General features: G+C 41.9%; 1 protein-coding gene and 5 non-coding genes across 7 annotated transcripts; 3 read left to right on the plus strand and 3 right to left on the minus strand.

The window, feature by feature from the left end:
- The first annotated feature begins 239 nt into the window (after positions 1-239).
- trnan-guu lies at positions 240-313 on the plus strand. The gene has a single exon. It is a non-coding gene; the product is annotated as a tRNA-Asn (tRNA).
- A 478-nt stretch (positions 314-791) lies between these two features.
- On the minus strand, positions 792-865 carry trnan-guu. Its single transcript has one exon. It is a non-coding gene; the product is annotated as a tRNA-Asn (tRNA).
- A 457-nt stretch (positions 866-1,322) lies between these two features.
- c18h20orf27 (chromosome 18 C20orf27 homolog) lies at positions 1,323-21,181 on the plus strand. 2 transcript variants are annotated; one of them, XM_034569420.1, is made up of 6 exons: positions 1,323-1,471; positions 8,287-8,391; positions 13,965-14,104; positions 17,964-18,102; positions 19,139-19,264; positions 21,033-21,181. In XM_034569420.1, the coding sequence occupies exons 2-6, from the start codon at positions 8,373-8,375 to the stop codon at positions 21,131-21,133; spliced, it is 525 nt and encodes a 174-aa protein (XP_034425311.1). In that variant the 5' UTR covers positions 1,323-1,471; positions 8,287-8,372; the 3' UTR covers positions 21,134-21,181. The 2 variants fall into 2 exon arrangements, with proteins under 2 accessions (XP_034425311.1, XP_034425310.1); XM_034569419.1 differs by lacking the exon at positions 1,323-1,471 and adding an exon at positions 4,774-4,937.
- trnan-guu lies at positions 1,895-1,968 on the plus strand. The gene has a single exon. It is a non-coding gene; the product is annotated as a tRNA-Asn (tRNA).
- On the minus strand, positions 2,699-2,771 carry trnak-cuu. The gene has a single exon. It is a non-coding gene; the product is annotated as a tRNA-Lys (tRNA).
- On the minus strand, positions 20,817-20,887 carry trnag-gcc. Its single transcript has one exon. It is a non-coding gene; the product is annotated as a tRNA-Gly (tRNA).
- Positions 21,182-21,982: the final 801 nt, after the last annotated feature.

Genomic DNA, 21,982 nt, shown 5'->3' on the forward strand with positions numbered 1-21,982 from the left:
AACATACTGCAACAGGAGACGTGTAGAGGCCAATTTCTTCCGGGTTTGCGCTTCATTCAGAAGTACGATTTGGGCTTAAGACGAGACCAGTCGGCACAGACCTTAACAACACTGTCACCTACATCAAAGGAGGAACCTTTCAAGTAAAATCAAAGAACACAATCTGCTCTCAACTCTGACCTAATTTCCCACGGAGTGACCATATAAATACTCTGATTTCAACTGGAGGTCTCCACCTAGTCTCTGTGGCGCAATTGGTTAGCGCGTTCGGCTGTTAACCGAAAGGTTGGTGGTTCAAGCCCACCCAGGGACGACATGTTTTTTTTCTTTCTTCCTTGTGAAATATACTTTTAAATACATTGCAACAAAGCACATGATCTTCACATGACCAATGACGGAGAGTTTAATCACCGCAATAAAATCCTTTGTGTTACTTTGACAAAGCTGAATGTGTGAAGAGCGTATGAAACACTTAACAGCTATTTGTTTATATAATCTCTCTGCATCTATAGAGTGAGGAGAAAAATAATTAGGGGAAAAACAAAGATTACAGAGTTTTTAACAAACAGCTAAATTACAAAATCCACTAAACACTTACAGCAGGAAGAGAAACGTCTGAAACAGCCACTGTTCAAACAACAGGGACTGTGTGTGTGTGTGTGTGTGGGGGGGTGGGGGGTGGGGGGTGGGGGGGGGTGCTGGGGGAGGGGCCCACTCTGTTTACTTCCCTGTAAAATAAACAAATCAACATCTTATTGTGTTTTTAATATGATACAGAAAAAAAAAACTCTCGTCCCTGGGTGGGCTTGAACCACCAACCTTTCGGTTAACAGCCGAACGCGCTAACCAATTGCGCCACAGAGACAGGCTGCCATATGAGTCCTCTGAGGCATTATGTAGGGGGATGGGATGTTTCCCAGCCTGCTGATCTCAGGCAGCAGTGCACCAGTGTTTGGGGTGGGGGTGGGGGGTAAACATTCTTTTATAATGTTTTCAGAACATTATAAAAGAAAAGAAATATAAAGAAAAAGGGAAAGAGAAACACTTGAGAGTTTCACTGGTTGGGGCACTGACGACAGAGAGGAGCTGTGGTGGACTGGATTTACCCCCACACTATCTCCTGCCCCTTGCCTTGTTTGCTCTTGTCCACAGGTCGCCACCAGACCCGCGGGAGGTGGCGGGCCTGTTAAATAATCTGAACCTTATCTGCACCCCCAGAATACTGCCCCACCCCTCCTACAACCCCCACCACCGTCACCACTAGCCCAACCACCCCTCCCCCTCCACCGAGGACACATCTCCCCTGGTCCAATCGGTCCCTCACAACAGCCGAGGGGAGAAATTTGCTCAGGAGGATCAAGGCGAGAAAGACAGCAGGTCCTGACAGGATCAGCTCCAGGCTCCTCAAGTCCTGCGCTGACCAGCTGTGCAGGATAGTGGAGCACGTCTACAATATGAGCCTGGTACTGGGGTGAGTACCACAGCTCTGATATACAGAGAACTGACCCCAGTCCACAGGACTTTGTGGACTGGGGCCAGTGTAACTGCCTCTAGATCAGGGACAACTTTAAGAAATGGAGTTGGATTTCTTCAGGTGCACTCAGGTTTCACTTTTTAACTGAGCAGAGGTGATTCTGCCTTTGCAATTCATGGCTAGTGTGCAATACGTTCCACTGTACATATGCTCAGACTGTTCTCAAGCATGTTTACACTGTGTACATAGTTTCTCTGGCATTTATATCTCCTTGCATTTATAAGTGTATACGTACTGAGCTATCCGGGCCTGGCAACCTTAGCTGGCTGCTTTGTTCTTAACAATCTCAGTCTACAATTTGCAAACAAGATTTACCTCACCCATGCAAAGCTTCATGCATACCACAGGTGCGTTCAACTTGTCTCTGTGGCGCAATTGGTTAGCGCGTTCGGCTGTTAACCGAAAGGTTGGTGGTTCAAGCCCACCCAGGGACGATAGCCTTTTCCACTAAACTTAAATAAATAGTACTGGTATTTAAAACACGTTAGATTGTACCCGTCCATGCAGACATTGTGTGTGTACTCAAAAGTAGAATGCAATGCAGTTCTCTTTCTCGCACAAGAACCTGTCTTTCAGTCTGTACTTTACCTGTCATTATGAATCTGTTGCATGTGAGAGCGTCTTTTGAAAACACATTATGTACTAGGAATGTACGTGCCAGTGTAAACAGGAAGCAGATTTTCTACTTTGCAGTTGGTTGCTTACTTACAGAAAATGATACGAACGAGAAACAATAAAGGTTCAAAATTAAGACCAGATCAAAGAGAAGGAACCGTTACTGACAAGAAAGTGTTTACAACCTTCTGCCTTCACCTCTGTGAGTCAAGTCATGACCGAAAAATGCGATTGACTGCGTCATTGTTTTTCAAATGTCTCAGTTTTGCCTGTCCATACTCTATTGAGCCCAAGAGTTTTCAAAATAAAACGGGGCCAGCGAAATTTCTAAACTTCTGTTTTAGGTGCTTGGATGTGAAATGGTGTGAGTGGCAGACACGTAGCAACCGTGACGTGTTTTTTAAAATTACAACAGTAACAGAATGTTGTTAATATTTACTGTCATTCAGTAATAAAAAAATGTTTTTTTGTTCTTTCTTACATATGAAGTAAATTCTCACAGCAGGAAGCTCATCAGGTCCTAACTGACACAAAAGAGAAAAGATTGTGCGCCCAACGTGGGGCTCGAACCCACGACCCTGAGATTAAGAGTCTCATGCTCTACCGACTGAGCTAGCCGGGCTGGTGTGTGTCCAAGGCCAGTGACAATAAAAACTGCACAATAATTCTGAATACTGAGTTGTTAGAAGATACCATATTTGACCTACAAATCTGACCTAAAAACCTAAAAAAGTCAGCCAGGGTAAGGTTATGTTGTTTAAGTTCTCTATACCTATGCAGCAAAGGCTTAGGAGATCGGGTTAAGTATGGCCGAGTTTTCATTTAGGGTATTAATAGACAATAAGGATGAATAGCATGAGAGCTCCTCATAAGTAAAGCTAAATCATCTCAAGCAGCCCCTGGTGGCTGGCTGAGGTATAGGTCATAAACTTCACCTGCTCCATGTTAGTAGTTGGGACATGGACCACATTCAAAGTTTAAGTTTTAAGTTTTAAGTTTAGCTTCTCACTCTACCTCCATTTACTGCAAATCAGAACACAAAACACAAATAACAACATTACAATGAAATTCAGAGTTTTAATTACTATTAGTTCTAATGCCATTTGCTAATAAAGTCAAGATCTTAAGCTAATGCTGCTACATGCGATGGCATTTACGTTGGAACATTAGAGGTTCAGTGTGTAAGATTTAGTGACATCTAGTGGCGAAGTTGCATGTTGCAGCCGAATACCCCTCAGCTCCGCCTCCCCTACCAAACACGAGAACCTGTGGTCGAACCAGAACTTAAGCTAGCTAAGTTCAGCTTCTCACTCTTCCTCCATTTTCTACCAATCAGTCGTTAACAAAACACAATTAACACAAAACACACAAATAAAAGCGTCACAATGAAACTCGGAGTTTTAATTAATCTTAATTGGTGCGACAGTCGTCACCATTTGACCCGTGATTAGGTCCCGTTTGAAGCTAAAGCCGCTCGCTGTGTTAACATGAGCACATTTCAGCTCATTTCACTCGACACGTGCGAGTCCAAAACAAAAGTCCTTCACAAACAAACCTGTGTCTTTTGTCACGGAGACAATCCTCCACATCAGGTGGGACATCAGTCTCATTCTCACCGCGGAGACGCAGCTCGACGCTCAGCGGCTGAATCCTCGACCCTCCGCCGGGTGGAGTCCCGCTGCCTCCAGGTGCGCACGGATCTAACACAGGAGGTAACACGCGTTTTAACGAGCTGAAAACAAACCGTCTTTAAGTCGAGGGACACATTTAATCTCCAGGAGACGTTTGGAGGAAGTTTCATGTCCTAGAAGTGGGACACAAAGAGGGTCTACTTTCTTCATCCTGCGTCCAGGAGCAGCAGCGGAGGGAGACCGTGGGCTGCTGGGTAAAAAAACTTTATAAACCTTTCTGTGACGTTGTGTTATATTGTGTTACATTGTGTTACATTGTGTTTTATTGTGTTATGTTATGTTACATTGATTTATATTATGTTATATTGTGTGTTATCGTGTTACATTGTGTTATATTATGGGACAAATGTCATTAAGTGTTTTTAATCCCTGTGTACTTGTGATGATTGTTTTCTATATTTTTTTGCTGTATTCTGTAATTTATTCATGTTATGTTTATACTGATATGACCCTTTTAATCTAGGGTAAAGCATAACTGACTAACAAACTAATAACTAACTAACTAATAACTAACTAACTAATAACTAACTAACTATTTGATTGTAAAGTAGAATTCAGATCATTTAATTAAGTAAATATAACAATTCACATCAAAGGCAAAGTGTGCTAGTTTAAATAAAGTGTTTCTAAAGTATTACCGAGGCCTGAGAAAAGTTTTTATACAATCTTCAATGCGCACAATTCACAGCTAGGTGGCGTCACTTCCCCACAATAATAAAAGCACCGGTGTGTGGAACCGGAGCTTCACTGACATCAGCTGCTGTTTGTCAGCGTCGATCTGCTCAGAACCCAGAGGGACGATATTCACGTTGTTTCAGTGCAAACCTGCAGAAACATTTATTACATTTAATCATCATAAATACAAAAGGTTATAAACAACACTAGGAGGGGGACGCGGGCAAACCACGTGACCGAATGCGGAAGTGGTGGAGCAGGGTGAGTGTATATGTGAGCAGAGGGAGTGTGTGTTCGTGTAGTGAGCTGCTGGTGTTGTTGCTGTCCACACACACACACACACACAGACACACACAAACACAGAGGAGCAGTGTTTGTATCGTCTCTACACGCGGACTCTCTCCTGCCCTGAAGGAACGAAGGTAAGAACAACAGAACAGAGAAATGGAGATTTGACGTTTGGTAACTTTTTCGGGACAGAGTCAGGTGCTCGTGCTGTGTTTACTCTTGTTATCTTTAATGGTAAAAATGTGACTTTTAGTTTATGTTTATCCAGCGGCGGAAAGTCAACTAAATACACTTACACAAATATTTTACTCAAATTTGTGTAGAGTGTGGAGTATTTTTATTTTTATTGTGTTATATACATGGAAATATTGCAACACTACACTTTGACACCACTGCAGATAACTAGTCATTATCTGTTATTTTCAATATAATTAATATTATATTAATTATTGTCAACAAACTGTTATAAATTAAGTTTATAGACTGTATATAATCCTGGACGCCAAAACGTCTCGATCGTCCCCTAGTGGCTGACTGCAGTATAGATCATAAACCCATGTTTGTGTTGAGTATTTTCATTTTGTGGTATTTATACATGGGATTATTCTTACACTATACTTTGACACTACTGCAGTTATTGAAAGATTTTGATATCTAGATATTTTCAGCTATTTTATGTATTAGTAATATTATATTACTTATTGTTGTCAACAAACTGTTAGGCAAAAAGTATTTGGCATTTTTGCTTGAAAAATTACGTGAATTAATTGATCAAGACGATCATGGCAATTCAATTTTTTTTGTCAATCCACTAATCAGGTATTTGCTTCATCCGTAGTAACAAAGAGCCCACATCTTATTGTCTGCTACAATAAATAGATACTGGTAAAGCTGTACTGTACTGGGTTAACACTGCAGTGATGTAATGTTTGCTTCATAGTGAAAGTTGTGTTTCCTCTCACTCCCAGCGTGTTCCTGTTTCACACAGAGACAAGAAAATCACTTTTCAAAAGCCGGGGACGAGTACCTGTTGCTAGTCCCCTGTGACTTCTACCATTTTAATTTGTGAGCTGTGGCACAGAGCACAGGGGGAGCTGTTGGTAACAGGATTCATACAAGACAGTTATTCTTCCATCCAGTAAGACGTTCTGTACGTGTCACACCACTGCTCTCACAGATGGGTGTGAGTACATTTCAATCCCATCAGTGGTTTTCTAATCATAGCGACCCATTAATGTCGAAACAGCTCTGATATTTCACACTGCTAAAAACGGAGCAGCCTCTGATTCCAAACTATTCTCAGTGGATGTTACATTGTGAGTTTTGTTATCGTCCATAAAGCGAGACTCTTCCCTCCTGTGTTCCAGAGCCAAACTATGTTTGCTGCGTCTTTGTTCGCGTACGAGTCACACAAGTGTGTCTAGGGGTCACTGGCCTCACAGATGTGGGAGGTTCCTGTTAGAAAATCTGTGAAAGAAAAACACTTAACAGAAATACCCTCAAAGAAAAGAATCACCTGAATTTTAAGAGCAGACTTGGCACAGTTTGCATTTCCATGACCCTGTTTACACCAGCCGCATCTGATTTTTCATATGTTTGTAGTGGAATAAGATTTATTATCAAGCCTGAGAATAAAGAAGTAGGTAAATGGCAGAATACATGAGGATCATCTCTTTAGCTTAATACAATTAAATTCAATTGTGTTTGTTTAGTGCCAAATCATAATATACATTGTCTCAAGGCACTTGTAAGGTTGAGACCTTAAAATTATTGAGAAACCAACAGTTTCCACAATGAGGAAGCACTGTGGCGAGGGAGGGAAAAGGGAAAAGGTTCCTCATTAACTGGAAGAAACCTCTGAATTTAGAAGTATAAAGTATTGCATCATCCAGGTTTTAGTGTCTTTAAGACATTCCTGAAGTGGTGATTAGATTTATCAGGCTTCATACAGCTGGGTGTCATCTGCGTAACGATGGAAATGTACGTGGTGCTTTCTGAAAGTGTCGCCTTAAGGAAGCAATTAGTATTGCTCCAAGTACAGAACCTTGTGGACCTCCATGACTCACTGTTGTGTGCATGGACGAGTCTTTGTTACTGTTAAAGAATTGGAAGATAAGTACGATTTAAACCAGTCTTGTACTGTTCCTTTAATCCCTACATGTTGTTCCAGTCTCTGTAACAGAATCTTATGATCTATGGTGTCACATGTGGCACTAAGATCCAGCAGGACAAATATAGAGACAAATCTAGGATCTGAGGCCATGAGAAGGTCATTGGTAAATCTTACGGTGCTGTTTCGGTAATCTGATGGTCTTATTTGTTCGTGTTGTTGCTGCGTTATTATTTTTATCTTATTTCTATTGAAGTTATTGGTTTTCCTCCCTGTGGAGACTACTGATCATTTCAATTTATCTGTCAAAAATTGGCTGCTTTGATATATTACCCCCCGGTGTTGTGTTCAAAGACTGTTCACAAAATCTAACCAAATTCTAATTGAAAGGGAAAAAATGACATTAAAAGTTTATAATATACTAAATATTGGTGATTCTTGACGAGAGGGTCGGTTATTACAACTCATCCAGAAACCAAAAGGATATAATCAAATACATTTTAAAAAGAAAAGAAAAATTCATGAAGAGACAATCAAATCAAAAATCTTTTAAAAAATGTTCTTTCCACAAAAGAAAATGTCCTTGTCATTATTCATCACATCCGAGACCAGACAACACCGTGTGTGTGCTTTTCGAACTTGGGGAGCGTTAAAATGTGCTGAGTAATTTGAGGTCATGCAACACTTTCCCCTTGGTTTTTAAAATTATATAAAGTCAAAGCTTTGGAGAAACTTGTCAGAGTGAGCGTGTTGTGTAACGACAGTAAAGCCTGAAAACAACAGTGCTCTCTTGCTTTATTATCTCCACAGCAGATTAAATTGACCCGAACTGTCTCTTTCACTTATCTGCTGCCAATACATTGTTATCATGCAACTGAACCGTGCACAAATATACTGAGTGTTTTCTATACTTCCATATATATATGAAGCACCTCCCGGAGATGTGATGAACGTTCTCCATCTGTGCGAAGCCCACGAACAGCAGCTTCAGCCCCTGGATAATCCTCTTAGACTGTTTTGTTGTTTTTCCTTTAATTGAAGTCTCTGTCGGGAGTCTCTGGTGCTCGTGGCTCGACTATTACAGCACAGCTGCCCTCTCAGCTGAAATACAGGCTAACCTGGGGTCGTGGATTTAGAAAGTGAAAACACCCAGTGAAGCTTACTGTGTGGCGAGCGGTTATCCCCCCCCTCCCCTCCCTCCCCCACCATTTTATTTCTCTCTCACATTAAACCTTTACCTCCTTCCTTATTTTCTCCTGCTCCTCCGTTGATTTAATTATTGCCCATTGTGTTCGATCCGTCTCTCTCTTCTCTCGTCCGGTGCTAAACGCATCTCTCCTCATTGTCTTCTCCATCCTAACTTTGTTTTGCAGGGGTCGTTCTGAGGTCACGCTGCTGAGATGACCGGGCTGTGACAGCGTGTGTCCAAGTGTGTCTGTACCGGACCCATTCCCGTGACATGGCCGCTGCAAAGAAGAGTGAGTTTACATTATTATACTCAGTGCTTGTTGCAATTACTGTGACGTTCACTAACTTAAATGTTCTCGTAAACATTTTGGTATTTGGGAAGCAGAAGAAACCCTTTGAGACAGACAGGACAAACACGACTTATTATTCAGCGTGAAGATAGCCAAGACTAACCCACGATCAAAATGTGTGTGTCCCAGGATCAAGTGGTCTGTGTTTGTCTTGAATAATTCAGAGCTGTTGCCCACAGGCTAGAAAAATGGTTGCACAAATGGACTTAAAGCTGCTTTCAGACCTGCGCTGAACTGGGTATTTTCCTGGAATTTTCTACAGGAGGTTTATGTGAGAACAAACGACATTTTCTGGAACTTTTCTAACATGCGACAGACAAAAAACTGGGACAATCTCCTGCTGTGTTCTTCATATGTCCAAGGCAAACCCAATTCTCAGGACATTTTCCCCGAGTTCAAAGTCTTGACCCCCAGAGAGGAAACCAACCGGCTGTTAAGCCCAGATCTGATTTCCATTCGACCCTCAGTCTCCTCCTAATTCTTTCATCACTTCTCTTGACATCTGATCTGAAAGTCCAGAATCAACTACACTCAATTATCCTGAGTTGTATTGTGTTTTGATAGCAGTGATTTACAGGAATACATAAAAAAGTTAACAGATGCATGACGTACAGGGAATTGTTACATTCCTGTGCACGGGATGGATTAGTTCCATCACATATAAGCTCTTTTACAGATCCAGGAAGTGATCGTAATGTTTGAAGCTCTATCCTATAATCTGCTGTGGGTGAATTAGACTTCCTTAATCGTGGTCCAGTGTTTCTCAGGAGGGATCCACTGTTGCATCGAAGGAAAGAGCAAAAACAACTGGTATCATTTATCAGAGAACCTCAAATTAACCTTTTCACCAGTGAGACGAGTTGGAGGATTTCCTGGAAGGTTACGTGGTTAATTTAAAATTCACGATCAATACTTCAGTCAGTCGGGTTTCTTGGGAAAACAGTGTGTAAGTGGTGGCGAGTCAATATCAGCAGCTTTATGACAGATTTTGTTGTTGTTGTTGTTGAGGTTAGCAAATTTATTTCCTCAAAAGCTGGAAATGAGGCAGGCAAGACAACACAAGCCCTAATCATAATCATGAATAAGCCGCCTCTATTACCCAGTGGAGTGAAGGGTGCTTGTTGTCTTTGAGGACCGCTCCGCAGCCCTTTGTCCTTTTTGATAAGGTCACCGAATGAAGGCTGGTGCAAAGGGAGCCTCTGTATTGACTTCCTGCTGATGGCATTTTTAAAAAACTGTATTTTCTTGTGTCTCAGGAGGACTGAAATGTCACAGGAAGAGTGTTTGAAGCATTATTTTTTTACGGGGAGAGGGAGGCATGTGTTGCTGTGGAAAACACAAACACATTTTTAAGCTTTTTGAAAACCTTTATTTTTTGGCATGTGAACGTGGAAAGGTTTTTGAAAATACTGACAAATTGTTGTCAACTCTCATACAGCAAACATGGACTGTCACATCTCCTGGAAACCTCTGTTTCTGCAGCAATCAGGTGTTATTGTTTACAGAACAGCCCGTATGAACAAAAGCTCTTAAATCTCGTTGTCTTGTTGACGTCTTCATTGATGTCTTCCTCGTGCACGTCTCCTTTCATCCTTCGGAACGTTTCGGGAGAATGTCTTTTTTTGGTGAAGCTATCACATGATGGCACAGCTGAGAGAGGAGTTAAAAAAGTTCAGCTGTATTGATCGAAACCAATCAATCTGTGGTCAATCATTGTTGAAACTACGTGTCTCGTATTTCCTGCACAAACATTCAGAGTTTTATTTTATTTTATCAAGAGTTCAGAGAGAATCTGGCTTTTAAACTGACAGAAAACTGTCATTTTCAGCAGAGCTAAAGCAGAGACACTCACAAATAGATTAGCGGAGGGACAGAAACAGACAGATTAATCTGAAATAAGCCAGTTCAGGAGGGTGGTGCATGTGTGTGCACGTTAATTTGCGTGTGCACGTGCATCCGTCTGTTTGTGGGTCTGCAGCCACTGTGAGGGTGAGTCTGGGTGTGTGTCCTTGCTCTGTCTGGGATTATCAAAGGCAACTAAAAGGCCACAGAGCAGAGCATTGTGATAATGAGCCCGACACAAAGGGTTGGACCAGAGTCTCTGCTATACAGCTGTGATACTGGCTGTGTGTGTGTGTGTGTGTGTGTGTTTGTGTTTGTGAGTGAGAGGGTACACACTTAATACAAATAGAAAGTAAAAGAGCAAAGGTCAGTGCTAAGAGAGTATTGAAAAAATAAGGATGCAACCCCGACAATGCAGTAATGGCAGTTTTCTAATCCCTGGATATTTTGTCTTCAGTTCTGGACAGTACGTCGTCCATCTTCATAACATAAACAGATAAAACTGTGACACTTTTTATTGTCGAGGAACATTGGAGATAAGGTTGAAAGAAAAACAGAGCAGCAACACCTTGGTTCTGCAGAATGTGTTGAGACACGTCAGGCTGTAGTTGTTGTTCTGAAGACACACACACACACACACCATCGTTGCCATCGAGATGTTTCTCCCTTGTGAGGGACCCAAGCTGAGTCGTTAAGTTCATGCTTCTGATGAGTTTCCTTTTAACAGTGGATTCATTACAAGCGTACGTCTCATCTCTTCACATGGTATAATGTCCCCTTTCTACTCCAACTACTGATAGACTGCCTCACAAAGCCTGTCATTATCCAGCCGGGTATTTGCCAAGTGAATGTAATTATAGTCACCGAGCCCCATTGTAAGAACTTCTCTGCTTCACGTAAAAAGCCTCTTATAGACCTTAGAGTCGTAACTTGAAATAACAGGTCTTTTCTCTTTTTGTCCCTAGTGACACATGTGAAGCGTCCTTGGGTGTCTTGAAAGGCGCTTTACAAATTATTATGATTTATTATTATTAGGTCCTGTGATCAAATCGTTACCTTGAAGCTTTAAGACTGCATATAGAGTTTTTCCTCTTGAGAAGGAGAAACACACCCTTGTATAAGCTTTCCTTTCTTTATTTGATTCGAAAAGACAAGACAGGAAGTGCACATGCAACAAAGGTCCTTGACCAGAATCAAATCATGGACGATGTGGTTATGTGGCACATCTTTGAATATTTTTTTTTTGCGTGTGATTTTTAAATTCAACCTCTCGTGGTGTTTTGAGATGCTCTTAAATTCCATCCCTTCCACTCGGAGCCAATCCAGTGTTTATTTGTGCGGCTGCTGCTTTTATTTTCAAATATCCTGAAAGATTATGAAATATTCTGCTCATATTCAGGTTTATAATTTTAATTTGTATTATAAATAGAAGGTTTACATGCTTTAACTTTTCAGAAAACACATCACAACTAAATAATCACATCGTTGTTTGGTGTTAAAATATTGAAGGTATTATTATTATTATATTTTCACTCAACGTATGTTACAAAACTCAAAAGTGCATCAAATAAGTTTCATATATTTTCCCACCATCTGTATCTTTTATAAGCAGGCATCACTTTATTTAAATTACGGATATATTAATTAGGAAAAGACTGATTTTAAATGAAGCTCATAATCAGATAAGAAGACTCATTTTCAGATATTTTGATCCGCCCCCCCCCGAGAAGTTATCATTGATCTGTGATGGAAGAGATTTGCACCATAATAAATTCAGTTTTAAGTTGCCTCACATCTAACATATATCTCATACTAGAGCTTTGATTAAGGGATTTTGTCGATTCTTGAAGGTGTTCTGCGCTTCAGACTGCAAATAGCATTCCTCAGTCCCACTTTCTATTTCCTGCCCAGTGATCCTGCACATATGGAACGTGACGTAACTCCTGAACTCATTATTGTGACCCACATTGCTGATAGCGAAGGATTTCTAATCTCTAATATGAGTCTGAATAAAAGTTTAATGGAACTGCGCCCACGTGGGACGATGTGGCCTGTGTTTCTTATAATGCAGGGACATAAAGTCAGTATATGAGTTCATTTAAATGGGCTGGAGCAATTATGCATAACAGGATTGTGTCTTTATTATTAACCACAATGTATCTAGACATTTGGAGTATATACACACTGGGGTGTGATTAGTTCTATATAATTCTACCTGCATATATCGTTCTCCTGCTTTCCAACTAAGAGTAAGACATGTTTAATTTAATCACACTCCCAGAAAACACGTGCTGTTGTTGGGAATAATTAGTTCATCATGTTTTTATCGGTTTGATCTTCAAGATAAATGTTTGATTGTGATCAGGCTCCGCTTCTGCCGGCTGAATAATTCATACAGACGACTCCGACTCCATCAAATTGAGAAAGTCAAATTTCTCCTCTCCCAGGTAATATAACTTCACACAGTCCTCAATGCCTCCTTGTCTCTGTGGAGCCTCTGTGTCAAAATAATGGGGTTAAAGAGGTTGAGGCTTTCAAGCTGAGCATATTATTTCCCTTTAGGTTTTACTGTTCTCCGATGACGCTGAGACATGCTGATATTTATTGTTCTCCGGCACAGTGTGAGAGAGCAGGAGCTTGTTCTCCAAATAAACCCACTCCTCCCCAAAAAATAATCGTTTTCTGAGACAACAGACAGTTTGTCTGAATTTCAGCTGGAAGGGCGTCGGGTCTCGTTATTGAGGATCGTTCTCCAGACCTCAGAGGAGTGGGAAGCAGAGCAGATAGGTAAACAATTCAAAGTAAAAACTGGACCTCTTCTACACTCACACGACTTTTGAAATGGTTAATTTTCTATTAGTAGACGGTTGTGGCCACTGGACCTTCTTCATCATTTGAATATAAAGGTCATTTCTCATGGAAACTCTTTGGACGATTCTTGCAGGGGGGGGGGGGTGTGGGGGGGTGTGTGTGTGTGTGTGTGTGTGTGTGTGTGTGTGTGTTTGTGTGTGTGTGTGTGGGTGTGTGTGTGTGTGTGTGTAATTAGTCGTATGTTGCTATAATTACAATCCTTTCTTCAGAGGTTGCTCCTCCAATCAGCAGCCATGACGTCTGCACTTGAGCATTGTTGCCTGCGTTGCTGATTACCAATCAGCTGATCACAACTACGTCCTTTTTGTTGTTGCTTCTCTGACTGAGATGTGTTCATGTCCGGTCTCACAGGGCAAAGCAACACTGAACATGGCATCTATAGAATACGCATAAACCAATTCTCATTAAACCTGGTGCAGGGTCAGAGTAGAAACCATTCAATACTCGTGTAGACGCAGATCTACTTGACTCTTCTCCTCTTCCTCAACTGTTGCCTCACTTTCCCTGTCTCATCCTCTCTTTCTCCCTTTGCCTGTCGTTCAGCGATGTTTCCATGATAAAAGCATTGAACACTATACGATGTGTGTTCAGTTCAGTCTCCAGGAGCAGGTTTGAGTGATTGTAAAGTGCTCTGCTGCATGTACACTCCATTATGTCACTGAAAGGAGTCGACTGCGGCGGTTTGACACGTCGTCCTCTCTCCCTTTAGTGAGTGTAGTGTAGTGTGGAGTAGTGTAGTGTGAGTGCCCATGTGTCCAAGTCTGACCTTCGCCGGCTCTTCCCTCTTCCCTCTTTCTCAGGTTGTGCGAAGTCAGGAGGCGTGCGCTTCTCAGAGGTGGCCCCCGCCGCCGGAGCCCCGTCTCATGTCCACTTCGACGAAAAGCTGCATGACTCCGTTGTCATGGTGACTCCAGAGGATGACGGCAACTTCATGGTCAAGGTTTGTTTGACCTTGCAACAGCCTCACACTTGATAGCCAATGAATGAGACTTGTTTTCTTGCTTTTCCCTCTAAAAACTAAGTGGATAGATGTTAGACACAGTAACTTCTTTTTGTTTCTATCGACCTATCCTCACTTTTAGTTTCAAGCGAAAACTCCAGAGATTCAAATAATAAAGCTTCAATCATAGACTGTATAAAAAAATTAACGTAGAGTCCGGGTTTAGAAAGTGAAACCAAAGTGCCTGAAACTTCTCCCTCGATTTATAGCGTCAGTAAACATTTTCCTAAAGAGTTTATGTCTCAATCTGCAGTTTCAAGTCTTCTGCACTAAAGCATGATGTTCATTCAGTAAATGATGATCCATTTAGAGTCAAATAGACGAGAAAGCCCAGGATGCATGGGGGCACGGATACCATATGATTGACAGCTACTACTTTCCAATGGGTGCAGGTCACACGTGTAGGTGATTATTGATATTTGATGAACGTGGGCGCTAACTCTGAAGGTGAAAATGAACGAATTGAGCTGTAAAAATAAAACACATTGATGGAGGTGTTGTTGGGCGAGCTCTGTAATCGTTTGTGTGCCGGCGGTGTGTTACACCATGTGACACAGGTAACAACATTACCACTGACTGTAATTGGTCATAGTTACAGTCTTTGTAAGTGGTGGATATAACATTAGAAGGTAACTCTGGGATCCAGTGTGTCAGTCTCCTCGTGAGCCTTGGTTTTTATCTGCGAAACATCCAGGAGGAGATTAAAGTCTTTTCTCATCACTGTTAATCTCCTCTGTCGGCTATAAAGGCCCAAAACAATGATATCAGGCTTCTCATCTGCCGGCTGTGAAACCCCCGGAGGTGCTCAACTCAGGAGCTGAAGGTGCCAAATGCTCCATAACCTCATAAACTGTAGAAATCAGAGCCTGTGGAAAAACTCTCTCTCATTATCCTTTTGTTTTTTGGTCCATGTCCCACCCACTAACATGGAGGAGGTGGAACAACTCGAGAGCACTGATCTAAAAGTTTGAGAGGATTTTATGCACCAGGCAGAGGAGCCACATCATGATTTATCTAACAGGCCTTGGATTTCTTTCTGTCCAAGTGTCGTGCACAGAAAATAAAGTGCATCTGCAGCAGCTCACATATTCTGAACCATTTCTGAAAAGATGTCTTACCTGACGACAAAGTGCTTCCTAGAATCTTTTACATCAATATACCACAAGGACTCATGTTGTGTCCCTTTCACTGTCGCTGAATAAACTGAACCTGCTCACTTTAGCTTGTCAATTTAACGAAGGACTCTCATTCCTTTCTATATTTTATTTATCAGGCCGGAAGGTTTTAAAGGTACATTTATTTGGTTTATATGATGTATTTACAATACATATATGTGACTCAGCAAACTGTTTTCAGGAACAGAAATTAGTTTTAGCATTTTAATCTTTGCCAGGAGAAGAACTTCATGTACTGACGCCAAATAAAGACCTTTAGGGGCCTCTCAGTTTTCAGTCGACCTTTTCCTCCTCCACAGTTTCTCCATCGCACCAGAATCTCAGAGGGAAGTTCTGAACACGCTCGGTGTAACGAAGCCTCTCCAAGTGTTGAAACTTATTCGCAGCCAAATCAATTTGCTTAAACGCTGCACGTGCACGTGTGGATGGACTGAAAAGTTGGCCTTCACAGTTACAGAGCGGCCCGTTTTAATTTTGTGTGCGTGTGTGTTTCTCAAAGCTCTTTAAGCATACTTGAGAGTGGGCACGGGCTACTGCCAGCCTGGCGTCGTGGCTTATCATGGAGCTAAGGGGGGGGGGGGGGGGGGGGTGTTGCTATGGAAACGGCCGGGTGGAGGGGCAGCAGACCAAAGATGAGGTGGGAGTGCGTGGGATGGAAGCGGCATGCACACAACAGCTGTATGAATAGCAGTTTTCAGGGAGGTTATGAGACTTTGACAAACAGATGGGGTCATGCAGCAGCAGATAATGTTTTTTCTTTGTGCTCCCTCTTGTTCGTGATTTCAGGACATGGAAATGAGCAGCTGTCAGTGCGGCGGAGATCTGCCGCAGACGTGTCGCTGCAGAGGCCACACGTTTTTTTAAATGATCATTACTGTGAGTGACGCAGAACAGGCCGTTCTTATGAGTTTTCACAACCACGCTGCAGAACCGTATCAGGTTTGCATGCACTCGATCATCATATTACTGCGAGTAACAGGATTATATGTGGTTGGCTGCAGGAAACTCTGGTCTGCAGTAAGAAAAGGGAGATTTAAAGAGGCTACTCTGGTGTTTTAATTGTAGTTTAAAGCTGCAGTATGTATTTTTTAAGAGCAGGGCTTGTAGTGACAATCCATGGACTGATACTGTTGTTCCAGTCGGTCCTAGAGAGCATCCTCGGATAAGGAATTACAACATGACAAGAGAGAAACTGAAAAGAGAGACAGAACTAAAGAATACAAGCTCATAAAGAGCCTGTACGAACAGGCAGTGACGGAAAAAGCAACAATAATAACTCAACGTCCTCTCCACTCTGAACATGCACTGAATGAACCTCCTCGGTGAACTGAGGTGACACACAACTTCATAAAATGTGTGGTACTTCCCTTCAAATTGACTCGAGAATTACACAATCGTTTCGGATGAACTGGGTGTGTCGCTCTCTGACAGTTTCGCAGACTCATAAACAGGAATCACTTCATACTGGCTTATTAAATGACATGTTTCATATCAGTTGTCACTTTTAGTTTCCCATTAAATCACATTTCGGAGGCTGTTCACAGTGTGTGGACGAGTGTGGGGCTGCGCTCACAGAATGGTTATTGTTTTTTCTCTGCAGTGCTCCCTCACTATTCCCTCTGCCCCTTCTCTCTTATTGCTGTTTCCAGCCACAGTTCTTGCCCATCGCTCCAACCTGGGGGGGGTGTGGGGCCGGAGCCGTCGCTCTCTAGCTGGAGGGGCTTTAGGCTTATCTCTCCTCGCCTGCACTTCCCCGCTGTCTCCTCCTCCTCTCCCTCGCTGCCTCTCTCTTTTCATCCAGTCTCCTCTGTGAGGCTTCCCTCGCTCCTCTCTGTGATGAAAATCCCCCTCATGAATTTTTCTGTTTGTTAAATTCAAGGCAGCTACGTCCTCACACCTCTACCTCTCTGTTGCAGCTTCTCTCTCTTGTCCTCTTCTTTATAGGTACAATGAATTGTATGTTTTGTGCTGTGTGCAGTAAAAGCAGCGGGATTACGTAACTCATGCGTTCATCAATTTGAAGATGGACAGTGAATAAATACAGCCTCTGTGTTGTTATCTTGAAAATATAGTCTGAATTTTATGTGACGTTTAAAGTCTGAACTTTCCCACTTCTTGGAGAGTTTCCCCTGCAGCCTGATGTAGGAGGTGTTGCCATGAATCAGATTAAAATCTTGAATTGCCGACAAACCTTTTCACGTGGGATTAGTATTACAGAAAGATTTTGCTGAAGTTGAGGTTCAGGTTTTATTTCCCCTCAGGCTAAAAATTGGCGATCTGGTTGAAGCGAGGGGATTAAAACCACCAGAGAAATAAGTAATGATTTCAATTAGACGAGTCCTTCAAGGAAACCTCAGCGCAGCAGCGTTGTGTTTATGAGAGTTACTTATTCATGAATCATTCATCCTGTATTTATTGAGCTGTATTGGACTAATAGAGTTCGATCTGAGGCCAAGCTTTCAACTGTATGAATCCCTCTCTCTCCATTACTTCTTTATGGGCCCACCCCTCTCTCCCTATGGTGCGGCCCTATTAGTCCATTTATAGAAAGGAGAAAGACGCCATTATATTTCCTAAAAGTTTCTAAGTCTTTACTTGACTCGACTCTTTGCATTTAAATCTAGGTCGGCTTCCTGAAGACGCAGCATCGATATGAAATAGTGTTCAACCTGCCCGATGTCCCAGCTCTGGGGAAGGATGTGTGTCCAGCGCCTGTGCCCAGTCCGCACCTCCGCATCACCGACATCACACCTGCACCAGAGGGTAAGATCACAAGTCGAACGTGGAAAACGAGGCCTCGTCTACAAATCTCCATCCATACGACCTTCGTTTTACAAAATATAAACGAACGTTATATTCCCAAGGCAGTGCAACGGTAACTCAGAGTGTTAATATGCAAATATAAAACCAGTTCAGCGTGTGATTCTTGTTGTTGGAGGCAGATCTGAGTGGATGTGCGTCTCAGCAGCAGAGTTACAGGCTGCACCAGATGGCTGAGGATGACAGCATCAGACAGTTCACTCAAAGTGCTGGCTCAGCAAGCCGTCTCTGAGGAATCATTAAAACTGACTCTCGTATGTCTTCCTTGTTTGCACCTGTGAAGGCTAAAAACCTCAGACTTGAATGTGTGTGAGTCTCCGATACGGTTTTTTCTTCCCAATACCGATTACGATACCTGGACTTTTCATATTGGCTGATGTTACAGTATATAAAGTATTTTAACAGCTGTATGCTACTAACCTTCTATGGAAGTGATGATTGTTATCATTGTTTTTTGGCCTGGTTCAGGTTAAACTCTTTTGAAAAACAAATACAACAATGAACTCGACAACTTTGTCAGTTATCTCTTCTGCTTCGAGGCTCTTTGTCGAATTTATTGCGTCATTTTAAAGCGGTTTCCAAAGTTTGCCGCTGCAGTTCTTCCATTGTTCCCTTTTCCTTGGTGAACTCCTCGTGCTCTTTTGTGTCATAGTTTGCAAAACTGCAGTCTTGTGTGTGTCAGCTGATATTAAAAGTGGCAGCTGCACGTCTATGTTTGTCTAAGTGTGTGTTCAATGTATTTGTGATTGTGTACACATCAGTCAGCTGTATTTATTCATCATTCATCAGGTTGACATTTGATTCTTTTGGCCTGCAGGTGGCCTCTTGAGCATCAGTCTGATCTGTGTTCTACTCATTTGTCACACACAGAGAGACAAAGAAAACTTGTTCCTGTGTGTTGAACTGAACTCGTCCATACAAGAGTGAGGTAACCTAATCCGTCTGTTTCCTCTGTGTGATTCCTCATTGTGTTTTCCAGGAGGTCTGAAGGTGACGTGCGAGTACATGGCCCAGCAGGAGGGAGTTCTGTGCGAGGAGGTGCTGCTGCTGAGCGAGACCAACGAGGACGTGTGTGTCAAAGTCAAGGTTCACGCCAGAGTCATGGGTGAGGCCACGTTTAGCAATAAAAGTGGAGATGATCTCATTTTTATTCAGGAATATTGCACCACGGTCAAGCCCAAAGACTTAGATAACATTACTTTTATGTATTTTATACTGTAGCCATATATATATATGTCATTTATAAGTGAAGTCCAAGTGTCTACCTGGTGGTTAGCGACAGTATAGGTCATAAATCTAAATCCTCCATTTCAGTGAATGTGACATGCACCAACATAAAAGTCAAAGTACACGTTAAATATTTTTTTCTCAAAGATGCTTTCTGTCACTTTGGGTAGTTCTTAACACACTAATGTTTGTTCAAGGGTTATTTTTCATAAAAAAATATTTATTTATTTGTCAGAGTTCGTATCTGGAATATTTTAGCTTCATTTCTGGAAATAAAAACAGTCCAAAAACCCAAAGATACTCGATTCACTACCACATGAATCCAAGAAAAACAACAAAACTTCACAAATCAGAAACCTAAATGAATGAATGAATCATAAATTGATTTAACAAAATAGCAACAAGTCTCAACAATCAACGATTTTTAAAATTTTCTACGAGTCATCTCTGCCTGTTATAGTTTCTAAAGGAGAAACTGACAGACCTGAATTTACCTTCAGTAGTGCACTGCTGCCTCCTGCTGGTGAGCCTGCATTTAGCCTCAGATTCACAATTTATTCATCAACAACCCTTGAAGAATATTCCATTTTATTTAGACACAGTTTCTTAATAATGAAAACAGCCATTTTGTTACATCATTGCTTTAGAGCTGTTACATAGTTTTTCAGTGGATGGAAATATAAAGATCTGAAAGCTCTTCTGCAACAATAACAAACCTGCTCTCTGACGCTGTAGCTCTGTTGTGCTGCTCTCTGTCATCGTAAAGCTCTAATCAGAGCCTCTAATTAATTTACATCTTCTCCACTTAAATCGGTGTCAGTGAAACTCCATTAGCTGCCGGGCTCTCGTGTCGGCAGATGGAGAATCAGGGGGCGTTTCCATCTGCGTAAAATATATAGGAGAACACGTGTATGTTTCTATAGGTTTGCGTGTGTGTGTGTGTTTGAGCACGAATGGCATTGTGTGGTTTATTTTTACTCTCGGAGCAAAGCTTGAACATCTGTCCAGATGTCTGTGTGTAATTGAGGCCTCAACGGCAGCCAGATCAAAGGATTAAGATTTGCCTCCGATGATTCACTGCTGAACCGTTACTATCAGATCTGATCTCTGTTAGACTTCAGTGTTAAACAATCTGCTCTGAACACACAACGTTTACAGTGTTTTAATATAAAAGACGTTTACTGAAGTTATTGTTGTGATATTAATAAGCTCAAGTAACATTTTATTCAATTTAACCTTCAACATTTGAGTTTAACTCCCACACTTCATTTGTTCCCTCTGTTTTATATTAAGCTTATTAATATCTTTGGGACTGTGTTTATTGGAATTAAATATTTATATATTAAAGTTTAAACAATAGAAAGCTACAGTTGGTCAAAACGTTATTAATACGTGTTTATAAATATGTGGAAGAAAAGATAAAAGGAAGTTGCATTGGCCGGGAATCGAACCCGGGCCTCCCGCGTGGCAGGCGAGAATTCTACCACTGAACCACCAATGCATGTTTTACAGTTCTTGAAGCATACATTATAAAGTAAATCTAGTGACGTTGACCATTGGGCCTCAGCGGGATTCGGAGTTTCCCTCTCGGTTATAATGGGGTTGATGACGATGAGGTTTTAAAAATGTCTCTGCCTCTTCTCCAGATCGTCACCACGGCACCCCCATGCTGCTGGAGGGGGTTCGCTGCATCGGGGTGGAGCTGGAGTACGACTCCGAACAGAGCGACTGGCAGGGATTCGACTGAACCCCCACTTCCTGCTCCCCTTTTCCCACCGGAAGTACACAAACACACGCTAACACACACACAGTTACCTGCCGTCATAGGACGATACACATCTACACACACACACACACGTGTTCATCCCAACATGTGCTCATCGGCGGACCTCACCGGAAGTGGAAGTCCTGTGACCTGAGAGCATTTACATCCAAAGACGTTCCTCTGCTTTCTCCACATCACCGACAGCTTCTGAACAGACGTGTTGTCTCTTCTCTTTCTGCAGCTCCTCCAACTTTCTTCATCCTCGTCCCCCTGTGCTGTTACTCTGCGTTCATCCTCTAGAGGGCAGCAGTGCTCTTTAAATCCGTGCGGCCTCAGCTTCCCCCTCTCTCTGCGTCTCGTTTCCTGGTGTGAAGAGTGAATCCCTCATGAAGTCTTGTTTGTGAATTTTACAAGATTGAGACTGACCCGAAAAGAAGAACATCTGCACATCCCAGGTGAAATAGAGATGAACTGAGAGGAAGTGCTGGGGCCTGTAATGTCTCAGCTTCACCACAAGGGGGCACTGCAGGCGACTTTGCATTTAAAGTCAAATCCAACTGTGCAATTCATAATAATAATAATAGTAATAATAATAATAGTAATAGCTTGAATTCACATGTAAGAGGTTTTAATGGACATTATCCCAACATGCCCTGAAAACATCTGCTTAGTTTTTAAGTTTTAGTCCCAAACACTGGATGTGAAGATTTGCACCTACAAAAATATAAACCAAGAAAAATAAAGCGTCTCTAGTTGGAGCGACTTTTTCTTGTTATTGGGAATCTGAGATCGACTGCTGATGACACACGCTAAACAAAATGTTTTTTCTTA

Source organism: Hippoglossus hippoglossus, chromosome 18 (genome assembly GCF_009819705.1).
Source record: "Hippoglossus hippoglossus isolate fHipHip1 chromosome 18, fHipHip1.pri, whole genome shotgun sequence".
In the NCBI taxonomy this organism is placed as follows: domain Eukaryota; kingdom Metazoa; phylum Chordata; class Actinopteri; order Pleuronectiformes; family Pleuronectidae; genus Hippoglossus; species Hippoglossus hippoglossus.